Source organism: Ciconia boyciana, chromosome 3 (assembly GCF_034638445.1).
Source record: "Ciconia boyciana chromosome 3, ASM3463844v1, whole genome shotgun sequence".
Classification (NCBI taxonomy): domain Eukaryota; kingdom Metazoa; phylum Chordata; class Aves; order Ciconiiformes; family Ciconiidae; genus Ciconia; species Ciconia boyciana.
Genome location: NC_132936.1, coordinates 6,395,741 through 6,420,981, shown reverse-complemented (window position 1 = coordinate 6,420,981; position 25,241 = coordinate 6,395,741). Strand labels below are relative to the sequence as shown.

Below are 25,241 nucleotides of genomic sequence, written 5' to 3'. Positions count from 1 at the left end.
TTCTAATTTAAAGAAAAGTTGACTTTGATAGAACAGTTAGTGGAAGAAAATACCCATATTATAAAAAAGTGATCAATACCCTTACCACATGAAGCTGATGACAATGCATAACACTGAATCTTGCAGCCGCTTTATACCCTATGTGCTCCTCTGTGCTCTTACGTGAAAAAGCATAAGAAACTATTTTGCCAGACCAGAATCGATAAGGTATCTTTACTTCTTAGATATTCATTATTAATTGCCCAGCTCCATGGAAGAATCAGGAAAGAAGTAGATTGTAACAGAAGTTTTCTTTTCCTATGGTATTTATTTTTGCAATTGCACAAAGAATAAGCTAGCGTATGAGGAAGGAAACTGAAGCAGAAGTTATTTTCAAACCGATAAAAGAAGATGCTATTTTGTACAGAACAACTTCTAGTTGACCTTTGCAATGAATGCCATAAAATATTGTTTTGGCCACAAATGGAACAACATTTTTAGAAGGATTAATGTTTTATCTGTCTGTCTGTCTGTCTATCTGTGCAGAATTTTAAAAAGGCTAAAGGAAGCCAGCAGCTCACTCTCACTTACAATTGCATCTGTAAAACTTTAGAACTGTGCAAGATCTTTCTCTACTGTGCTGGATGCCATTAGCATTAGCATATTACCACAGAAAAAGAATCTAAAGTAGACAGTGAACTTCATAAGAAATCTTCCAAAAGCCTTCCATCCCTCAAAAACTTTAATCCCCAACAAGAACCTGACTTTCACAGAACCCACTAAAATATATGAACTGTTTGTTCAGTATGCTCACAGAGTTGATAACAGTCACAGTATTTTTTGATAATGAGAAAATCCAGAGCTATATTAGATGGGAGAAAGTAATTTTTGAGGAATTTTGAAACCCCAGAGAAATTTCAGAGTGGTCAATCACTGCACTTATACTCCAGGGATTTTTCTTTGTTTTTTTTTTTTTTTGGCATTGGTACAGGTTTCTATCAGACTGTGCGTCCTATGGCATTCACACAAGATTGCATAAGTACCATGCAGTCATTCTTTGTCTTTCCTCATCCTGGATGTTAGGTCAAGGATGTTAGGTAAGCCTTATAAATCAAATGGGCCCTCAAGAACTGACATACTTCACAAATACTTTGTAACAGAGGGATAAAAAAGCTATCAAGAATAGGGAAAGAATCTCTCCAGATTCAACGAGTTCTGTATTGGCACTCTGTAGCAATTCCCAGTAAAAATGCTTTAGCTGATCCCAGTTGTAATATTGGCTCATTGGAAAGGGTGACTGGCTATGTCCTTTGGCTGATCTGAACACATTGCCTATAGTTTAAAATCAACATCTTAAGCTTGCTCATCATTTAAAAAAAAGTATCTAATTCATTAGTCCAAGAGTATTTGAAAATGCTTCTGTATTTTCCATCATGATGCTAAGTCAAAACTGGCAGAATGGAAATTGAAGAGAAGTAGCAAAGAAATAAAAAAGTATCCTGCTCTGTTTCCCAGCTACAGAAATGATCAAAGCTGCCAGAGGAGCACCTTCTACAAAAGGAAGACTGTCTAGAGAAGAGGTAAGAATATTCTCAGCAGCTCTGCTGATCTGAACTTTTCCTCAGCACTGAAGGCAGTGCTTCTTATCCAAAAGAAAGACAGAAACGTGTAATTTTACCCTTCCTTTAAAACTAGGTCCTACCGCTTTCCCATGCGTTACAGATCACACGTTATTTTACACTGGAAGCTTAGTGCTAAAATCTAAAACATAAGGGCCAAGTTCTGCTCTTAGATACACACGCACAACTCCAATGAACTCAAAGAGAGCTGTGTTCATATGTTTAGCAATGGAATTTGGCCCTAAATATTTAAACATTTATTCAGAGAAAAAAAAGCTTCTCTGATACATTTGTATCTCATATCTAATGTACACAGATTACCACCACTGGGCACCCGCATTAAGGGATAAAAAGTTTTGGGGAACCATAAGCTCAGCATTCTACCTGCTCTGCATGGTCAAATAACATGAATTTGTTTCAGGACACTGAGGAAATTAAATCCTTAGCAACCTGTAGCTGATGTTATTTATTCTGCAGTCCAGAAGTAATTTGATGCAAATTCCTGGCACTAGTCCTATATTTCAAGAAATTACTGTTTTGAATGGACTGATTCTGGAAACTTTCATTATATTAATATGCAATCCAAAAAGAACTAATGTTCTCTGCTTATATTTCCCCTGCAGAGGAAAGCTCAGTGTTCTGGTTAATTCATACTTATCTTTTAAAAACTTATGACAGAAGTCTGTAATAACCTAAACATGTCATTTGGAAATGGTTAACCTGAGGATCCCACCTGCTCTCCATGGCAAAATGACCCCAGATGTATTTTTGTTAAAGATACAAAGGATTCAGAAACCTGCAAATTTTCTGCAAGCACCATAATACTCCAATTTGTATATCTAATATAAGTAAACAAAAACTATATATGCATGTTATTTTCCTTGGACAAATGACAGCTGGAGGAGAGCTGGGTTCAGACACCTAAATTTGGTTATCTCCAATGTAAATGTTTACATTTAAGCTAGCTGTTTAAGCTCCCATTATACTCAATAGTGTTCTAAGGCTCAATTCACTTGCCTAAAATTAAGTTTCTAGTGCCATTACCTTGGGCTACCTAAGAAATCACCATGGGGCTGGCACATGCAAGTCAGGACCTATGTGAGGCCCTTTCCTTTTTGCAAAGGCAGATGGAAGCCAGACAACATAGCTCAGAGTATTTGACATAGATAACTAAACTCAGCCCTAGTAAATGCAGTCAGTGGCTTCTAGCGAGCAAGTCTACTGACCAAACGCAGGTGTCTACTTTCAGATGAACTGAATTGGTCTCTTGGCTGCACTGACCATGTTGATTGGGTTTCCATTGACTATAACGGGAACCTAAACACAGCCCACATGTAGACACCTAATTTTAGGCAGCTGCACCTGAAACTGAAACCTACTCCTGATATCGTAGTTGCCAGAATATATCCTGTTATTGCAGTAATCACTATGCTTTTGGTTCAGCCAGGGTTAAGCTACTTTGCTCATGCATTTTGTGCAGTATGGTGATTTCAGTTAAACAGTGGCAAGCTGGTGATTTCTGTTAAACGGTGGCAGGCAGGAGAGCAAGAGTAATGGGCAGGTGTGATTACACGGGTGATGAATCTCTCTTGATGTTTTGCTTCAGTGAGTTCCTTGAGATCCATGTGGACAATGTTTAGCTAAAGCTGCTACCTGCTCCCTAGCTAGAGGAGTCTCTGGCTACTAGTGTCGGCTCTTTCCCTTGCTTGGGAGAACTGGAGCTTTGCTTCCTCTTTACTGCTCTCATTTTTAGCTGACCAAAACATCTAGAATACAAGGTGCTCTTTTCAGAGCTGCATGATTTTGGGGCACAGTCAGCTCCGTAAGAAAGACCCTGCACCAAGACTTAATTTCTGTTGTTAGAGCCTTTTGGCTGGAGCTCTCTAATCATAGAGGCCACCCTTGCATATCTCTGGCTATCGAGGCGCAATGCAGGATGTTGCCAAAATGCTGTGACCATTGTAGGAAGCAGGTAGGAACAAAAGCACGTGCAGATTTGTAAGTTCATTAATAACCATGGCCAGCTGGGCCTTCTATCCAGGTCTTGCATCAGTGCTAACAAGGTAAGTTAAGAATGATCCAGGACCAAGAAATTCTTTGCTGGTACACATCATGATTTTGGTTTGCTCTGGTGGTTATCTTGGTTGAGATCAAACCTCAAGCGTGTCTTAAGATAATAAGTACAATTATTCGAATAAGTTTCCTTGATTGTGTGTGGAAACTCCCAACCTCATTTGTGGAAGCCATGGTTTTGAATAGCGTACAACAAGTTAGGCTTATTTAAGCCATAGTCTCAGTTAGGGCAGTTGATTGGAGAGGCTGAAGGAGTAGGTGGCTGGGAAAAGGACCCCTCTAAATAGTTTTTCTTCAAGTGAATTGAGTCAGATCAGTCAGGAACAAAACTCTGCTTTTATCGTATTTTCTATTCCATTTGTATGCTGCTTACTTAAGGGTCTGCCTATGGTGTTGGCTTCCGAGAGAGTGTTAATACACGTGCAAAATGACTATTACAGATTGAAGCTCTTGGTCACAACTGGATTACACAACACAAATGTCTACCTTCAAGATCACGATGCTACCTAATTCTGTTTCTCCAGGTCTTTAATTTCCAGGCATTGGAATTGCCTTAAATCCATTTTGGCACAGAATACATCATTATTTTCATATTGTGCTAGCCTATTCTCCTGCTTTCATCCGTATGAGCCAGGAGTGAATATGAGTTGGCAACTTTATACTCAACTATTATATTGCAGAGCACACTTTAATCAGCACCCTAATAAACAGCACGCCCAATTAATTGGGACATTTGCCAGCAAACCAATTCACTTCCCTCCACTTCAGTGGCTGTAAATGATGGATAAATAGCATGCTTGTTGTTGTCTGTGAGCGTATTAGTTGTAATTAACAGGTATGATTTGGTGTTCGCTGGCATGTGTTCCCTCAGTAGCACTCTGCTCATTTTTGAGTAGGCTCCCTGTTCCAGTGCAGTTGCTAAAAATAAATAAAGGACAGATTTCCCTTTCAGTATTTGCTTAAATCTATGTAGTGCTTTTGTATTAAAAAAATAATTAATGTAACCTATGTATTTCTATGTGTTGTATTCCTATATGGTTTAGACAATAAAGGTGATAATTTAATTAGCATGTTTCTGTTTTAATTAGTATAGCAAACAGGCCTTTGCCATACCATAGAATAATTTATAATAAAGGGAGGGATTTCTGCTGCAGCTTTCTAAAGCTACCTTTTTTACCAGGGGTTGCATGGTGGTTTGCTTTAAAGTGGTATTTCCTTGAGGGAGACCCGCAGAAGTACAATCTATTTTCTGAAACTGGTATATGCTATGATTTACTGTAGGCACGTGACACTTTCTCTTATTTGGACACCCTTTGCCAAAGAATTAAATAAAATTGAACACAGCAAACCTTTCTAATCCCTGCATTCCTCACCGATTGCTTTAATGGAGACTGAAAAAACTATTGGAAGTAAATGAATATGAAAAGGGAAATGGTACTGGGGCAATCTCAACAAGGGATCTTAAAAACCAGGATGGCTATGGATCAGCAAAGGGTAGAAACATTTGTGTAATTAAAGGAGAACATCATTTGTGGGTTATCTGAAAAAAATTGTCCGTGTTGGCATTTACTTTGACTTGTTGGCAGGAGGAAAAGAAACCGCCCTGTACCACTGCATACGGTTCCTTATTAGTTGTGGCTTCTGCAGAGGCTCCGTCTCTTCTTTGGAGCATGGAGGATTTCTTTCATTACATAATCTGGATACTTTATTTTTTTATAAAAATAGATTAATTTTTTTTTCTCTTGTGTGTGCAAATTCTCTTTGCACCAATGCTTCTATACTGAGGTTATTATGCCAAAGGAATGCAAGCGTCTAGAGTAACAATGGTTCATTTTCCTTTAATGACTTTGTCGACAGGATGGAGACATTTTTGTGGTGTGATGAATTCACTCGGTCTCCCGTTGTGTTTTCTCCACATGCTTTGGAAACTCTCTCCCTCTCTTTCTCTGAGAATTGTGGCCATCCACTCCAGCAAGAGCTTCATTACTTTATATTCATTGTATTTAAATGACACCCCAGTGGTACTGACCTCCTGGGATGATTGATGTAAATTATATGCTATGTAGGGGAAAATAAAATCTTTTTCTGACTTTTTATGTTCTGCAGAGAAATAAAAAGTGAAAACAAATGACGGAGAAAATCAGGCCTATTCAAAGTGAAACTTTGTAAGCATTATGGTTTGAGCAGACTCCAGTTTGTAAAAGTGCTGAGACAGTTTATAATGACCTTATGATCTGAAAGGTGACCTGAAAAGGGAAAATAATTTTGTGTGTGCCCTTTTTTGGTTCTGTATAATGCATAACAAAAACTTGCTCAGTTTTTTTTTTCCTGTCTGTGAAGTATAGTAAGAATTCAGCCTCGAGTAGGGAGCAGCCACTGCACTTTTACCAACAACAACGCACAGTACTAGAAGGGACATTGTGCTCCTGTCCTCTTTCCTCCTGTCTTCTAGTAAATATTTTTTTTATAGATTTAAGATTCCATAGCCAGTAAGTATCTGTCTTGCTCAATTACTCTGCCAGGAATTATCACCTATAGAAGTGGCAACAGAGAGAATGTCCTTTCATCAGCCCAGCTCATCATCAGGCACTAATTTCAGTCACTTCTGAACTGGTAACCTCTCACTGCGGGCATAAGGGTTTTGCACAGCAACCAAATTTGACAGAAATATTCTGTCAGTGCTTTTTCAGGCACCTGACCAAGTCACACTGCCTCTATTCAAGCTCCTGGAAATTATGTAATTCACATTCGACATGCTCAACCACATTATCCCAGTAATTCCCTTATTAAAATTACCATATGGAATTGGCATAGTAATCTCTCTATTTTCTATGTTTTCCTACCAGTTCTGATATGTAAAGATATGCATGGTACATATCATAGAAATGTCAGCAATATGCTGCCTTGCCTTCCTCAGTTTAATGTAAGGTTTTGGCAAGTCACAGAATTTTGGCTAAAAACTTGAGTTGCCTCAAGGAAGACTGCAGTACCTTTCATAACTTGACAGAATGCTTTGATTCGCCTTTTGGCCAGCAAAATGCTTATCAATAACCCTACTTCAGCTGGGGTTGCTCAGGTGTTTTAGAATGTCTAACAGGAAGGAATAGATCAGGCCATCCTCCTCACAGCAATAACTAGACTTTGCTGTGCATGCAAGAATTAGCAGCGTGAAGCCCCGTATTCTCTAGGAGATCATCTTGGCTGCTTGGTGTTTTGCCCTGTTGCTGTCAGTGCTTGGGCTGGTATCGGCTTTACTTTCATAATCGTAAGCAACAGCAGAAGGGAGGGAGGCTGGCAGCACTCGGCAGCGAGCAGCAGAATCGCCTCGTCTTTCTGAAGCTGATGTGGGAGGTGGGAACGGGAAGGATGCAACATGGAGGGGACTGATAGAGTGTTTACATGAAGTCGTAAGAAGGATGGGGAGTGAATGGTAGTGAAAAAAAAAGTAAGGGTAGCAGAAGGAAGCTAAGGGAAAAAGGCAGAAAATAAGATGACTTTCTTATAAGCTGATGGCCCCTAGAGCGTTAAGAACATTGCAGTGGTTGCCAGAGCTTTCTCCTTCCTTCTTTTCTTATCCCTCAGAAAAAGAGAAAAAAAATGCTATGATGTACATAAAATTACGAAGTCTCTAAGCTGTCAGTTTCTTAGAATGAATCGTAGTAGAAATAATATGGATACTGTTCAGTGTACAGGCAGGAATTTGAATTAAAGATGGACTGAGAAGGGCAAAGCAAAAGGCAGACCGTAACTTTGGAAGTTATACACCCTGCAAACCTTCAAGAAAAGCAAGGTTTTTGCATATGTGGTGAAGAAAGCACTAACAGTTACTCCATTTACCTCTACTGGTCACGTTTATTAATTCCAGTCTATACCATGGTACAAATCATCCTATCTCCTAACAAACCTGTGCGTGTACTAGCAGAGGAATGGAATGACGGAACTGAACTCACAAACACCTACAATTAGGAGGTGTTGAAGAAAGAAAAGGTTAAAAGAAGAAAAGAAAGGTAGGTTAAATGCTCCAGCTCGCCTAGTCATGCCCTTCCCCATCACCCTGTTGAGCTGGCAGGACACGGGAAGAGGAAAGCTGCCATTGCTGGGAAAGAGAAGGAAAACATAGGCCCTGCTTATAGATGGAAGGTATTTAACCACCTTGATGCATTTAACCACCCTGTTATGGCTGAAGTAGTACAACTTGCTAGGTTGTAGTAAGGATCCCCTGGTATTCCTAAGGGCAGAAATGTACGCAGATAGCTATTTGATAGTGAGGGGAAGACACTGTACTGTTTTCAAACACCTCTACAGCGCTGTAGCTGCAGAGATGAGGGTGCGCTGGTACGTGCACCGATGCCAGACACCTGTGTAAGTGCACACATCCCCCTGCCACGGGGGACCCGGCCTCGCCTCCCCAAACCTTTCCCGCTTTTTCGCCCTCGGAGCAGCCCTGAGGCCTCTTATCGCCACCCTCCAGCGACGCCCGGCGCTGAGGGGGAAGGGGGACGGCCATGGCCGCCCGGGCCCTCCCCTCAGCCGCCAGGCAGCACCTGCAGGAGGCGGGCCGGGGAGCGCGATCCCGCGGCGGCCTGAGAGGACCGGCGGCGGCTGCGGCGGCTGCGGCGGCGGGGAGGAAGCGGCGGCGAGCACCGCCCTGCCCGGCTCCACCCCTCGCCCTGGGAGGCCGCGGCTGCCACACAGCAGATGGAGGCGGCGGCGCGTCGCGGCCGGTGTGTGGCGGAACCGGCCCCTCCCCTCCGCGGGCGGCGCCATTTTACCCCCCCCTCGCAGCGTGTGCGCCTGAGTGCCGGAGCCGCAGCTGCTGTGGTGGCTGGGGGGGGGGAAGAGAGAGGAGAGAGGGAGAGGCCGCCGTTTTTCGTCCCACTCATTTCTCGCCTCGGTCCAGGCAGCGCGTGGAGGGGAAGGGACGAGGTTCAGTTCCTGCCCCTCGCTTTCCCCTTTCGGATAGCCGCACACGGGGTGGGGGGAACTGGGCACCACCAAGCCAGGCTGCTCCTTCCTTCCTTTCTTTCTTCCTTCCTTCCTTCCTCCCCTGCACACCTCAGCCTCCTCCTCATCCATCCATCCATCCATCCATCCCCGGGGGTGAGCCTTTGAGTGAGTCACCAGCGAGGGCACGCAATTAGCCAATGTGTTGCTGTTAACTAACTTAGCGAGGCTGGTCGTTTTTGGGGCCTTCAGAAATATTAACCTCGCGGCTTCCAGTCAGCGATCCCTGTGAAGCGCTGCTTGGCGGGAGGGGGCGGCGGGGGGTGCCTGTGGGCGCGGGGGCTTCCGCTAACTCCCTCTACGGCCGTGGCTTTGCGGGTTTGCGTTGCGTAGGTCGCGCCGGCCAGACGCGAGCAGCAGCGTGCGAAGCGTAACCGCTGCGGGGGTATGTGGCCAGCAGCCTGGCGAAGGGGCTGCTCCGCATGAGGCGATCCGCCCTGCCATCGAAGCCGAGGTGCTGGGAGGCGGCCCTGCCTTCAACCCAGGCAGCGATGCTGCCTGGTAGCCGGCTGCCAGCTCCACAGCCTCCTAACCCTGCGGTTTGGGGTGGAAGCGCTAGACCTGGGGTTACTCGCTGCTGGGAGGTTGCAGTGAGCAGCTTTTGCCATGATTTTGCTCTTGCGTCGGTTTTCTCGTGACCTGCGGCGTTGTTACACGCGTTGGACCCTGCCCTCTTCCTTTTGTTGTCTTGCAACTAATCTTCAAGGTGTTTCTATAACTTTTTTTTTAATTGTAGACTTAAACTTATGTGACGGAGGCCAGGCTTTGGCCTGCAGTATGCCATGCACTGTTGGGTATTACTGATTTCTTGTTGCTCTGATGCTGTGAAATGTCAGTAGTTTGTAATTTTTCTCTGGAGGAAGTGGATTTTACTTATTTTGCACAAACAGGCGTGGTGGTTTATTAATAGGAATCCTGTAATATTATATATTAATTTAATATTAATCATGATATTAAATACTAGTCGTGAATACTAATTTAATATTATAATAAGAATCCTGTAATAATAGAAATTATTAATCCGTACAGAAACTACTGGTAAATGCTAAAAACCTAGGAATAACAGCTAGTCGAGAAGAATACTTCTCTGCATAGGCTTTAAGTGGGTTTGCCACTTACTAACTATCTCTTTATATGTCTTGTGCACAGATCAACTGCTTATAAGTTCCTAGAAATGATACAAATGAATACTTTGGAGTCTGTGAATGCAAAGCACAATATACATGCCAAATATTTATTACTGTGTATGCGAAGGGGAGGTAAGAACCTGATGTTGCGCACAAGCAAGTTTGCTGTACGGCATGGGTAGTAATGATTTATTGTGAGACATTTGATTTCCTAAGAGTGTCTCTGTTTCAAGGTTTGCAGTAATGTTGGTGGTATGCTTAAATTTTCTTTTGAAGTCTTTGATCTAACTCCTGCATCATCCTCTTTCTTGGTACAGGCCTCTCTTTCCCTTCGGCCTATGGCACTGCTCCCTGTGCAGTGCTAAGTTACTTGGCAGGGTGCAGTGCACCCTCCCTTTCAGCCTTTTTGCATATCTTTCTTCATTGTTGGCCAGATCCAGTGTCAGTCTTTCTGTTAACTTTGGTGGACTTTGCACAGGCTCATATTTGCATGTTATTAATATGCAAATCAGATTTGACTTTATTTTGGTTCCTTTTTCCCCTGTGTATTGTTGCTGTGTAGATGGGAATGCTGATATTGACAGCATTTCTAACTGTAGCACTACTTATTTATGGTTTTCTGAAAGCCCCATCTCTGTGAGTCTTGTCGAAGTGCAAAAATGTTAGGTTTCATTTAGATAAAGAAATTTTTAGCTGTTATGATTCTGAAGAAAAGCTTGAGGTCTAACCAGAATATGCTAAAAAGGCAGGAGGAAAAACTCAAAGTTATGTATCTGAAAAGTAAACAAGAAATCCTTCTGTGCTTTACTGGCATTTTACTTGTGATTTTCAAATATATGGGTTTGGAAACATTGCTTAAGGTTTAACAGGATTCAGTAGCCTTTAGGTTATTTGCTAAGCCTCTGAGTGTCATAACCAACTGAATTACTCTCATGGGCTCAATTTTGAATAATGTAGAATAGAGCTGCCTGAAATTTGATTAGTCAATTAGTAACTTGTCAGCATAAGCAAGCTGTAATTTAGTAAGCTACAAGTGTTTTAAGAGTTACTTACATATAATAGTCTAGAGTAACACTGAACATTGTTCACGTTGTTCTTGCCATTCTGATGTGATGCCCTCAAGCAGCGAGACCAGCTAGACAGTGTCTTTCTGGGTCATTATTGCGAGGGTGTTTTAAGGCATGAGGCCAAACCCAAGCAGTGTAATTATACCATAGAAACTAATTGAGTTGATGCTCTTGTTGCAATTGTGAAATATCCAAATGTGTAGATACACGAACTATGTAAAAAGGAGGGAACTAGTTAGGCCTAGGTTCTCATGGAACCAGGCAGTAGTGACTCGGTTATGAACTTATCCGGAGCTGATCAGAAAACTGCATGTCAAAGGTACTGAAAATGATATTGATTAGATCTGTAATCTGTGTTTCAGATACTTGGCATTCCTAGTGCTACACGTAATCATTATTAATTTGAAGTAATCTTGGTACGTGTTAATTTGCAAGCTAATGCAGAATCAATTTCTATTTATAAATAATCTTTGGCTTTTCTCTACCCCTGTATTTTGCATACGTTTGAAGTATTACATTTGATTACAATCAGATATTCACAGAGTCAACTGCAAAGTTTCTAGTTCACGCAGCTCCTTAAACTGTCATAGAAGAAGTAAGGCTAAAAAGAGGCCAAGAGCTTGTATGGAAGAGGTGATTTGAAGCACCTGGATATTGGCCTAACGCTTGCTAACATCTCTCAGGTAAATCATAAGAATTATCAATAAAGCTCTCCAGTCTTAAGTGCTTTTAAAAATCATGTGCTTAAGTAGCGAAGAAAAATTTGTATTTTCAAGTAAACAAGAATACGTTTTAGCAGAAACTTATTGGACATCGTCTGTGACTGAGATCTCTGAAAGGGGCTGGTGTCCTGAATGTTACTGACTTACTGTTAGACCTACTTCTTAAGAGCTAATGTTCACGATTGTAATTTATATTAAAGCTGTGGCTGTTTTTCCTGTAGTTTTCCTTGTGCTAGGTGTTGTGCAAATAAGCAAAAATGGAGGTAGACGTTTTCTGCTCTAGAGGATTTAGACTTAAAATAGCAAGCAGTGATTTCAGAAAGGACAGGAACAGTTCAACAGTAAGAATTGGAGAAAATTCTTATAATCTCAGCTATGTATTTGGCTAGTCATTCTTGATTAGGAGTTTTTGATACATCCATTGATGCCCTAACTTGAGGGCAGCAGTGGGGCAAAGTATGAAATTCCTGATGTGCCAGAATGTTCAGTTAAGGTCAGGGTGGAGCTGTATTATGAAATGATTGTAATTGTATTTCGAATTCTGAACTAAACACGGCTCAGGGTGATGTGAAGGGAGGAGGATTGATGTAATCAGCGTGATATGTTGGGAAGATAATGCTGTCTTGAAAGGAGTTGAACAGGTGAAGGTCTAGAGAGAGAAATTATGCTCAGGAAAGTATAGTTTAAAGCTAATGGTAAGAAGGGGGTAGACTTGGTTGTGCTTTACAGAGAATCCAACTGCATTAGTGAAACCTTAAAATTTAAGTTACTTTAGATGGAACTGAAGGTAGATGGGAACCATGATGACTAATGGATTTGCTTGTTGGCCAATAAGCAGTAAAGCATACCGGCAGAACTCACTTGACATCTGCATATTCATATAGAAATGTTTTACTCTTCAGAAAAAGCAAAATGCTGAGTAAGTTACAGGTTGGGGTCTGTTAATCTTTGCGTGCTGGAGTCAAGTATGCGAGTTCCTAATGATTTGAAGCTGTTTTTTATCACAAGAGTTGCAAGCACACCTTATATTTCCTTCACTTAAAATGTCAGTGGTTACTGCAGGAAGGTCATGGTCGCTAAATCACATGTCTATACAATTGTTAAATAATTAGTATGGAAGATTCGGAATACTACTAAAATAATGCATTTTGAAAAAATAATTGCTAGTCCAAACAGAGTTGTGGTTACAGGACCTAGATTCTGGAAGCTGTGGAAACTTTGCTGTTAGTTACAGGGTGTCTGGTCTTTACACTGTTTTTGTTTTTTTTTTTTTTAAAGCATTTTTAGGAAGGAAGAAAAAAGTCATTGGTGCTTAATTTGCAGTGCCATTAACTGCCAAACGTGGCATGGAGTTCTGCCAAAAGTGCTGCACATTCAGTTCAGAGGATGGTGGGCATATACATTAGATTCATTTTCCCTGCTTTCTTGGTTAAAAATAAATAAATCACTTCTGGGGAAGGACAGAGCTCTGATCAGACTGGAGTTAGAAACTATGAGAAGTGTTTGTAAACATCTCCAGATGTGGAGGCATACCTCTCATGTAAGGTTATGCTGTATGTTTCTCAATCTCAAATAAAATAGTTACATCTGTGTATTAATATTCTTTCAGTAGTCCAGACCGTTCTGTGGTCTGTTTCACAAGAGGCTTAAATAACTGTCATGTCTAACTCATGGATGGACAAATAATAGCTTAAAATATGAGGACATGCAGAGTAATTTGAAGTAAAATACAGCAGTTGTTATGCAGAATAGAGTCAGAAGGTTATGCTTCAGTCTGTAGTTGGTTAGTGACTTTTCTTTCCCTGCAAATTCAGTGGGAGAGAGTTGTGCTTGTTTACTGCTTTCATTTGAGGTCTTTGGTAAAATTAATGCACAAGGATACTTTCTTATGAGATGTAGAAATGAGCATTAAGCCTTATTTTATCTCCAGGGATGTGGAACAGGACAGTTTTAAAGATAAAATCAGTAAGATGCATTTTATTTCAGTTGTGTTCAGTTGTGTTCAGTTGTGTTCAGTTGTGTTCAGTTGTGTTCAGTTGTGTTCAGTTGTGTTCAGTTGTGTTCAGTTGTGTTCAGTTGTGTTCAGTTGTGTTCGTGTGGGCTTTCCAAGAAAGAGTGTCACGGTTAAAGATGAGATGCTTATTTGTCTGGGTGGCCAAAGCTGGGCTGTGCATTGACAGCTATAAGATGAGTATGTCTTTCTGGCATTCACTTTAAAATAAAACTATCATAAGCCTCTAGTCTATCAGGTAATAAATGGAAGCGGCAGTAGCAGATGTAATGTGTTATCCTTAGCATGAATAGTGCACGCATTCCGCTTTGTGGAATACTTTGTGGAATACTTTGTGATACTTTGTTAATTAATTAAAAAATGAAAGAAAGCTGAGAGTGCATCCCTAGCTTTGAACAATATTATTGTGTGCAGACCTGATGCAGATGTGTCACTGCCTGCCCACAGATTGCTTCTAATCCTGGATTTGGTCTGGCTGTTCCCTGAGAGTTTGTGCCTTTGCTTTATCTGCTTGGCTTTTAAGAGGCCGTATTTATGGAATACAGAAGTTATCTTATTGCCTATAAGCAAAGCCATTTCAATTGTTACACAAGAAGCTGAGTTTTTGGACCTGAACAGGTTAGAGGATGATAAAGGAGTTTAGTTATACATTTTGAACCCTTAATTTGCTGTAAAATCTAGGTCATCCGTGCATCGTGCTTATCTGAGACCCTCTAGAGTGTTTCTAGTTCCAGCCTGCTTGAACAGCTCAGGAGAACTTAAAGACTTAATATTGTAGTGTTTTAATTTTCAGTTATTCCATGCTACTGGGAGAGTGGGTGATCAGCAAAACAATGTATGTACTCCAGTATTTGGTTATGGGTTACTGGGGTTTTTAACTTTTTTTTGGTGATTTTGAGTATACACTTAGAAAGCCAGTCTTGCATGTGTTCAACAGGGTTTATGGTTGTGTTTTTGTTTTTTAAAAGAAGTGCACTAACAAAAAATCTGTATTTCCTGTAGTTAATTAAGTTCTTACATCTCCAGTCGTAGCAGACTTATGTTCTACTCTCTTGTCTGCTGGTGAGGCCATGCATGCAGTAAAATACACAGTGGTAACAGACTAGTTGATCTAATTACTCTGAAATAGAGGGTGTGAAAAAAAGCATTAATTTTAATTTTATGCTAATTCATAGTCATCTTGGCTTTTATTTCCTTCCTGTTTTGTTTGGATTTATATAAATGACAGTATGTCAGTCTTTAGATTTTGCATGATTTCAGGTTATATGCAAAATGTATTTATGAAAGGCAAGAAAAGAGGAGTGATGCAGTAACCACATTAGATGTATGTTTGATGAATTAAGTCACCATAACAGTAAATTCTACTCTAATGTGTTATTTTATGTAAAAATTTATGCAGGGACACTGCTTTTTTGGGGTAATTCTGCACCTTCTTTAGCCTGTAACAGAAACATCAGATAAAGTCTGTGAGACTCCACTTGTGTTTTAAGCTGACCCAGTTTAGACTCATGTCTTTTTTTTTTTGTGTGAAGTGAAAGCTGTAGTAATATTAATGTTTGCTCTTCCTAATTGCGTTTAGATCAACTATTGAACAGATGTATTGCAGGACTGTTCTGTACTGACTGTTTGGATGCACCCTTCTCTTAGATCCTCATGTGACATTTTGGCAATGGTGGTTGGTGAAAGTATTTGAGTAGTATTTCAAAAGATGGAGGTGCTGACTCTGTGTGTCTGTGTGTGTATATATATATATATTTTAAGACTGCTTATGTATGGCCCAAATGATATGAAATAGCTCAGAGACTTGGTGCTGTACAGTTATGGGCTAGGTGTGTAGCCTGTATATTATATTCATGTCTTAGGAGCAGCAGAATTTCAATTCTTACACATCTCTCAACTGGATCTTGGATAAATAGATGGGTTATACAGATGGAGTATTGATTGGACAACCATCAATGGAAGTTAGTATTGCTTGGTAATTTCAGAGTGGTTATGGATATGAAGGATGGCTATGAAATGAAACTTGACGAGAAATGACAGAATCTGTTTCCCTCAGCGGAGAACTCTTTTGTTCTGCGGATTCATGTGGAACAAGTACTGTTTTCTGTTGTGACTCTTTCGTGTAAAAGACATTGAGATTACAGTAGATGCTTTGAAATAGTTATATTAATGATTATATATACCTTTTAATGTATATTTTTTAGTATACATTTGATTGCAATATTTTACTTATGGGAAAAGAATTTGTAAAAGCTGGACCTATTTGGATAGGACCTCATAATTACTAGTCCAAATAGTGTTAATCAGAAATTATCTTCTCCTTGGTAGAGTTCATGATTAAAATATGGCATGTTGAAATAATCTGTGACCTAATCTGAACATCTGAATTCATTTTGTAGAATATGGCCAACAGCTGCATTTCAGTTCAGAGCTAAAACAAATACAGCGTATTGACCCATTGAAGATTACAGTAGGCTTTTCAGTTCCATGCTAGCTGTACTTATTGAACAAAACTGATTTGAGAGTGCTTCTGCTTTTGAATGATTTTTTTTTTTTCTTTTTTCAAATGTCCGGAAGAAAGGAAATAGAACATACAGACGATGAGACTTTGATGTGTAAAGGAGTTAATTATCTAAACCATCAAACAAAACGTGGGCTGTGGAAGTAATTATTGTAAAGGGTCTGATGAAGCCTGACAAGCTGTTGGTTTTTTTTATGTCAAGAAAATGCTGTACACCTGCTTGATTTGAAAGTTAAATCATTTGGTTGCAATAGGAAGACCAAGTTTTTAGTGAGGCAGTAGCTGATAAGCTTTCAGCTCTCAAACCTACTGATAATTTATACAGATGTACAGCCCTCCAAGTTTTTCTTAAACTGTTCTTGTCCAGTTGGAGGGCAGGAACCTTAAAATGTATTTACTCCAAAATAGGACATGCATGAATCACAAATGTTACGCTGTGAGGAGGCAGCTATGGAATTGTGTCCCATGTTTTTTGGGAACTCTGGGAGAATGCTTCATAAATTAGCAGAATAGAACCTCATGGATAAAGCAAAACGTCTGCCCTGGATTAAAAAAAAAGTAGCAATATGTTTTAAATGATGTAGTTAGTTGAAAAAAAAAATTAGACTTCAAAAAACCCTGAAGTCTTTGTATTTTACTCAGTTTTTAAACTTTAAGGCACATATGATTGGTATGTTCCAGGGTTTTTTCTACAGCTATTTTAGAAAGCATTAACTGAGGCGTTCCCCCAACTACTTTCTCTAGGGTCTGGGTAAAATATAGAATTTACGGTGTATTAATTTATATTTAGGAATATTGATACTGTGATATTGGATATAAATGTATAGCTACAAAAATGAATCGTAATCAGTCCCAATCAAATAATGAACAGTAAAACACATAGACATTTCCAAATCTTTGGGCTGTTCCTGCGTACCATTGCAGCTTCCTCTTTGCTCCCTTCCATGTTTATATAGAGCTTTCCCAGAAATACTCTCTGTCACCTTCCTTCATGTTATAGATTTTTTAACTTTTTTTTAACTCACTAATTTGACTGTTTAGATTATATGACTCTTTGGTAACTGCTGATTATGGCAGGATCCTGCCAACACTTAAGCCTGGTGTGTGACTACTTGTGTGATTAAAATCAGACTTCAGTGGGAGTAAACTTGTAATTAAAGTTACACATGTGTATAAGTGCTTGCAGGGTGGGGACCTAAATTAGGCTGTGCTTGAAGATGAGCAGAAGTCTGTGAAAATCTACTTGAAAGCATTAATAAAAAAGTAAACTTGTATCTGAATGCATAAACTTCTTGTTTTTGTTGTTCATCCTTATACTGTTATGTCATTAGCCTTTCAAAACACTAATTCTTTTGTTACTTTTTGAAAGTATCTTACTCTTTGTATTTAGAGTATTACAAGTTTTCTTAAACCAAAGCATAATATTTGTGATTGATCACGATACTTTTAATGCTTTTTAGATTGTTTTTTAGAAAGGAAATCTCTCTTAACTGTAAAATTTAAAAGTGGAGAAGGGTAGGATCTCTTTAGAGGTCTTGCAGCAAAGCAAACTATATTAACATATGGTTTTCATTGTCATTACTACTGCTACTACTAATAGTACAAGAAACGAGCAGTACAACTCAACTGTTACTAGTGTGCAGCAAACAGAATATATTCCCACTACATTCTAGTTTATCAGGACACTTACATAGTGCAGTTCTTTGTTAAAAAAATTCTTGAAGGAAAAAATGAAACTTCCTATTCTACATTTATAGACTTTTCCATAATTAGATAAGCTTTAATTTGTCAGTGTTTTAGTAAATTAAGTTATTGTAAAAAATGACATAATTTAAAGGTATTTGACTTGCCTTTCTATTAGAGGAAAATGTAGATGCATTAGTTAATTCATAAAACAAGAGTAGAACTGTTCTGGGTTTGGTTTGGAGTTTTTAGTGAGAAATTTGTATAGAAAAGCTGTAAAACATTTTGTATAAAGATAGAACATCATCATATAAGTATTATGATGATGTTCAAGTCCCACTCTAACACACTTCCGTTTTGAAGACTTAAGTAATATGTGTACATAAAGCTGGTGTTTTAGAAAGGAAGCTTGTGATCCTGGTGCTCATCAAGTTTTATCTGGCTTTTTCCGAGATTCTGTTTTACTCCTGTTAGTCTCAGTGGAGGCAGTAGGGATGTGATTTACTAGTGCTGAGGGTACCACAGGGATATAAAAGGATGTTTTGGGTATCAAGATACTGGTGTCTAGGAATACCATGTATTCCAGAATAACAGTGTTTTTATCTTAATACTTTTCCATTGGTGCTCCTAGGGTACCTCTAAATGGGTTGCTGAGATGATATTTTTAAAGATAGCACACATTTCCAATACTTTGGTTACAGTAAACGTCAACTCTCTTATGTTTTCTACAGTGTCTCAGATAGGCTTCATTTTGCATGCAGAGTCTTTGCATTCAAGTCTACCCCAAAAAGCTTTTCTTCTCTTTTGAATATCTAGAGTGAAGCATGCATAGGCTATCTTTAAAATAAAATATAAGTATTTTAAGTGCTGTTATTTCTTTGTTTACTCAGATGAGCAGCACTGTTGCTAGCCCGATGTCAACGATTGCCTCTTCAAGCGGTGGAAGAAAATCAACAAGCTTTACGCCTGAATTGCAAAGTATGATGTAAGTAATCAGTCAAAATATTTGGTAATATCTACACTTTGTATGCATCTTTTAGCTGGTTTCTTCAAATGTACGTATAAGGGTGTTGGGGGGGAAAGAAGAGCAGGTATTAGTGATGGAACTGTTAGTATTTTACTTCTGATTTGTAAAACATTCAGATGTGAGTTAGATAAATAAAAAACACTTGCTGTATCGAAAGGAAAGTCCTGCTGAGTAAGGAAATGCATTTTTAATATTACTTTAGAAGTCATTAGAGACCTATATTTCTCAGTCCTTCATCAAAGAAAGCTAAGCTTCCTGTTGTCATATAAGCTTATTTAAATAAATATTTTGATTACCATTTTTCAGTGCTAATACAGAGAGGTAGACTGCTGAGATCTTAATATTGCTGGTGAAATTCAGATATGGAACAGTTGTAAATAACTGAGTTTTGGCAGATAGGAAGTAAAGTTGTTAAAAAGATAAGTTATTTGTTGTTGTAAATTAATAGTGGACTCTTAGAAACCCAGCTCCCAGCCGTGATATTTTATGATTTTGTAGTTTACAACTTCTAAAACCTTGAATGTTATTTAAACAGGTGGGTTTTGTCAGTCTTAAAGATACTTGTGTAATCAGAAGGATTATTTCTGTAGAAGTCTTATCTTGGCTGGTACTACACTGGGCTGACTGCAAATCTTCATTCTGTGGAAAGCAACGCATTCATCAAAATGTTTCACCTGCCACTATACGGCTTTTTTCCCCCTTCAATGTGTATCCAAGACACTGTACTGTCAGGATGGGGGCAGGGTGAAGTAACGAGCTTGTTCCCCTGTGGATTCATGCTCCTGATTTATCAAACAGTTTAAAGAGTATTTCAACCTAGAGCTAAAAGATATCTGACCTCTAAGGCTGCAGAAGGCTTGGCTGTAGTGGCTCATGTCTAAATTGTACATTTTTTAAAAATAAATGGTTATGAATGTTACTTATGGGGAGGGGAGAGGATGCATGTTTGCTGATTGCTGAGGTCAGCTGCACATAAAAGGGAGCTTTGCTTTATGAAATCTCGCAAAAGTGTCTTAAAGGGTTTTTCCCTATGTTCATTTGTCAGAGTTGAAAATGAAACGAAGAAAACTAGTCCCAGAGTACTGAGACGTAAATCCATGGTTTCAAAAGATAGTGGTAATCATTGGCTCTTTTCACTAGTCTTAGCTCTGAAAGACTGTCCAGGATGTTGTTTAAGATAGGATGAAGTGAAGTACGGTGAACTTAACAGGGAATTAATTTTGGGCTACTGATCTTTACTTTGGCAAGATCATTGAAAACACTCAATATTTGAGAGCTTTTTACAGTGTTGTTTTGTAATTTTTAAATTAATTTTTAATCAGCTATATAAAAAATCAAAATAGTTACAGCATCCACTTTCTGACCCACAGATGGGTAACTACGTTTCCGTGACAGGGAAATTTTACTTATTAAAATTATGCATGCATCCTGACTGTTACAATGATACTATCTTTTTGATCATTTTCCTTTGTCATTAATTGTTGAATATCTATTAATTTTTTTGCATGTGTCTTTTAATATATTACCTTGTGTGAGTTAAAATTTTTAGATAGTCTTATCTGAAATGTTCTACTCTCTTCTTCTTCCCCTTTCCATTGTGTTAGAGCTGAAGATTACGACAGGAAGAATGTTAAAGCTTTATTTTTACTTATATATTTATACATATTTATAAATATATATACATTTTTTTTCTGCCAGTTGTCTTCCCTGACCATAGAGAAGTTAAAGTATTTCATGCCTCCACAGATAATAATTATTTACTTGCATAAAACCTGCATTTGGCTTTTTAACATAATGGAAATATTTAACATTTTAGTATTGCTGTATCGCACTAGATATGCTCTTTGTCTTTGCTTCTTTTGTAGTGGTGAATGAATTCATTTAGGAGCGAAAAGGTGTTTTAAGTTGCTTTAGGCTACATTTTGAACTGCCTTTGTTTTGTTTTGGTCAGTTATGGACATGACAATGCAAGTCCCCCGCTTTCCCAGCTCTCTCACACTCAACCTGTTCCTAACAGTCTCCTCTGGCTCCTTGCTGCTACTTTTAGGAGATACAGGATTTTACGCAGATTAAATGATGGTGAGAAGAATGCTGTCTTGCTTGTTCCGTCATATGTTGTAGATTCTCCTTCACTGTCATGTAACATTTTCTGATTTGAATTGCTATATGGGCAGTAGGTATAAAAGGAATTACTTGCCTCTGTTAAATTCTACAAAGAGTTCCCTGTCCAAAAGTTGAAGATGCAATTTGTTTTCAGTTAAATGTCCTTAAGAGACTACTAGATTGTTGGTAAGTGGAGCATGGGATACATTCCACTAGAGTATTTTTCAGTATAATGTAAATGAGATAATGAACTGTTTCCTGTGCATTGGATCTTCTAAAGTAGATGACTACTTTGTTACAAACCCAGTGGTTTACTGTACTGAGTTCTTTTCAGATAGAAAAAATATTAGTTCTCTCCTTCAAGAGACTTCTGTTTAGTTATTGTTCACATGTATTATAGTCACCTACACTGGAAAATATAAGTGTTGTTCTTGGTGGAGAAAAGAACCGTAACTGTGTTTAAGAAACAAAAGAGCAGCTGTGAAGTTTGGAGTCGAAGAAGCCTGTGCATCAATTCGGATCAGTATCTGGGGAGCCTGCGTTTTATTTTATTTGTGGACTTCCTGATAAAGTATTTTGAAACTACCCTCCCCGCCAGTATACACATGATTCTGTCAGAATGTAGAAGTTATTGTTGGCCATATAAATGGAAGAAATGGACATTTTCCTTTTGCTTCAGAACTGGTGCAGTTATACTTTGAAAGCTATGCAAACAGATCTTCTGTGCTTTAGAGTAACAGTTTTCACAGTTTCATTAAACTAGTAGGAACTGAAGAAATTCCTTCAATGTAATGAGCACATTGAAAGCTACATTTTTTTATCGTTTGCGGGGAAAAAAGGAGACTTTTTGAAATGATAAAGTGCCAGGGATGAACCATGTGGAGGAAAAATGACAGCTGTTTCTTTTGGCCAGGACCACAAAATGAAGTTACCACTTTAAAAGAACTTTCCAGGCTCTGACAGAAGTTGACATTTTTTATAAACGACATAATTTAGGAAGTTACAGATTCTCCCATTTAGGCAATCTGTAACAAATCCATGCTGACATCTTAAGATCCTGGGAAATAGTGAAGGCATTTGCATTGTGTTACAGTGCAAAAAAAGTAACAACTTTCTTAAAGAAAACAGAGACTGTATCTATGTAGTTTGTTATTGTGAAGTTGAGTAGGATCACCTATTTCCTATGGATTGCCATCCATATGGAGTACTATGAAGAGTTACTTCAACTTGTCCTGCCTTTCTCAACAAAAAAATGTGTGCAGCAAGAAGATGAACTTGTGAGAAGTGAGTCATATAGGGACATTGGGTGCTAATCCAGAACGGCATTTGGTAGTTTGTGCTGATGTTAAAAAATGGGCTGTTTGCTTGTAGGGACTTAAAAGGCAGAAGGAACGTAGAGGAACTATGTTTTTGGAATAGAATATCAAATCCTGTTATAAGCCAGTAGTGAGATCTGGAAGTCTGTGGATAACAGTGCCTCACAGTCTGAAGGTGGTATTCGTTGATTAGTTTATAATTTATAGCACTTAAGTGTTGAGTCAGGGTTTGATTCCCTGGAATGCTTAAATTTATATGTAATGTTAAGCTTGTGAGTAATCCCATTTAAGGTGAGGAGGTTATTCATATGCTTTGTCTGTTACGTATGCTACACCTATTTTTGAACCACAGCATTAAGGAATGAGCTGAATCCTTTTATAGCATTGTGTTTTTATGATAAGGTCACAAATATTTTTATGATGTATTTGAGAAGGCAGGAAATGGGTAGGAGTCCTGAAATGAAATCCCAAAATACTGCAGAAAAGCTGTCTTAAAATATGTAAAAGTTTTTCATAGTATACATATATTTTTGTTATGAATAAAATGGTTCTGTATTTCCACTGATTAAGAATATTTTAAATATTTACTTGGATTTGAAGAAATTTTTGTTTGTCAGAAAAAAAATCTGTTCTGTATGATGTCTAATGCCTGTGTAAATAGTATTACTGGTGATAGTACTTAATATACTGATTACTTTAAGAGGAATACAGATTTAATTAAAAGTATGACTGTCACAGACCACCCAAACACATGTCAGTTTACAGTGTGCTACCTTTTACATGGATATGTTTGGTTTTTAATTGTTAAGACTTGGAATTATTTTATATTTATCTTATAATCATTTAAAAGAGCATAATGCTATGGAGATTTGCTTTGACTCCCACATCCTTTATTTGTATTTGGATATTTTATTATGTTACCATAGAACTTACAGCAGTAGGTGTTAATAATTTAAAAAATGTTTTCAGCACGTCTAGTGCATTTTGCTGAGGTTTGTTTTACAAAGCTTCATTTAGCTGATCTACAGCCTGTTTCCAAACTAACTGCTAACCTTAAGTCAGTTGCACTTAAATTGCAGTTCTGCCCAGTAGATTCACAACCATGATGATTTCACAGCAGCTGTTAAAATTTGTAATTTGGTTGACATCATCTATTTTGTAATATAAGCACTACTTAAAGAGTGAATTTCTGGAAACCGTGACATTCTAAACACTTGCGTTGAACAATTTGCAGATGGAGAGAGGTTTTTTCCCTCAGTAAAATATATTGATTTTTCTAAGCTATTTTAACTTTTTACAAAAATACTAGTTACTGCGATCTGAAGTTAATTGGGAAGTTATTTTTATTGATTCAGTGTGGTGGGTTTTTTTTCCCCACAAAAACTCATATACAGAAGGAACAGAGGCCATACTTCAGATTAATTTAGGTTATCAACAGAATACTTTTAAAAATCATGTGAGTAAAATTTTCCTATGGCCAACATATATTTAAAACTAATATGAATCAACCACTTCAGTTTCCTACACTCTACAGCTTGATCCTGCAGGTGACCCAGTGTTTAGCTTTGCATGTTTCAGTAATTTTGACAGCTAAACATTTGTAGGATTGGGCTCTAAAGTGATGATAAATCTTTGAATGATATTGTATAAAGTACTAGCTAGTTAAACTCCCATATCAAAGAGTGTGGGTTTTTTTGTGTGCCTCACTGTGCAGCATCGTTGGTAATGGTAGGCTGTATTACCACACTAATGCAAGTTGGTTGAAAATGCTGTTAGCTTGAATTCAGAGCAAAATGCAAATACATGAGAAACTGATTTATTTTTGTTGTTCCTATGGGCTGAAGCCCATAGGTTGAAGACAATCAGTGTGGATGCATGAATGGGCCATGTAAAGCTTTCCTGAAGTCACTGGAATTCCTTTGATGTGCAGGGAAGTAGCTGTGAGGATGCAGCTGTAGGAATAAAACTTTAAATATCTGCTTAAACAAGATGCTTCTCTGATATCAAAATCTTGTAAAAATCCATAGTTCAAGTAAATGGATGGCCATATTTATCTTTCAGGCTTGTGGCAACATGAATCATCAGCTTGATAATACATTACTTAAACTGAATCAAGAGGCTGAACTATTTTCCCAGATAGAGTCTGGTAACATTCTGAATTAAATAAATTAAAAGCTGCTTTTTTTCCTCCCCTTTGTATGTAACTTGAATATATATAATATAAATTAAACCTGGTTTCATAATTAGCTCTTAAGGCAGACTTTGTACCAAAAGTCAAAATTTGATGTTACAAGGTCATAAAGATAAATTTAATGATGGAGGTAGTGGAGAAAACAATGTTTCTGTTGGTTTTATGTAAGACTTTCTGGTTATTCATTATATTTGCTGTAGTTAGTATTAAAATAATAGTATCTGTTGATATAGTATCAGATTTAGTATTGCTACTAATTGATTGTTTCTTTCCAGACAGTGAGAGTCTGTCCAGTTCTTATTTCAAGTGCAGTTCTTATTTCAACTTTCTTCAGCTTGTAGCTTATACCCATCTCTAATATGCTCCAATGGTGTGTTAGTGTGCAATAGAGATCTTAATAAAACCTTCATATTCCCTTTTTATTTATAAATATTTATAATCTATTCTTTCTTTTTTAACATGTAGCAAATTATGGGAGAGACTTGGTGAGAACTGGGGCTAGTTCTTAAACCTTTATTTCATTAAGAGTCCTTAGACATGTCCGCCCAGCTCTTAGGATATTTCCGTGGTCCCTGTTACTGAAATATTTGAATGCTTTCTCAATATTCATAATTTTTCTCCTGTCCTTTACTTCTCCATTGTTACGGACTGGTGTTATCTGTGTATCACAAGAATCAAGTAAGGAAAAACTAAGCGAAGGACTTCAGTTTTGCTAACACACTGTCTGTTTTGTTCTGTTGAATTAACATATTTCATTAAGATAAAGATTACGTATCATCTGTCACCAATCTACTGACA

At 38.3% G+C, this 25,241-nt stretch overlaps 2 protein-coding genes across 9 annotated transcripts in view; one reads left to right on the top strand and one right to left on the bottom strand.

Moving 5' to 3' along the window:
* The window catches only part of RUNX2 (RUNX family transcription factor 2), a 226,036-nt gene that overhangs the window by 172,576 nt on the left and 28,219 nt on the right, over positions 1–25,241 (bottom strand). The gene's annotated exons all lie outside the window — the stretch shown is intronic.
* The window catches only part of SUPT3H (SPT3 homolog, SAGA and STAGA complex component), a 286,673-nt gene continuing 269,702 nt past the window's right edge, over positions 8,271–25,241 (top strand). For 2 of the 6 annotated variants that reach the window (XM_072858338.1, XM_072858337.1), the window contains exons 1-2: positions 8,370–8,597; positions 18,697–18,791. In XM_072858338.1, coding sequence (XP_072714439.1) covers positions 8,370–8,597; positions 18,697–18,791 — 323 coding nt within the window. The other 4 variants (XM_072858342.1, XM_072858339.1, XM_072858341.1 and 1 more) reach the window with 4 other exon arrangements.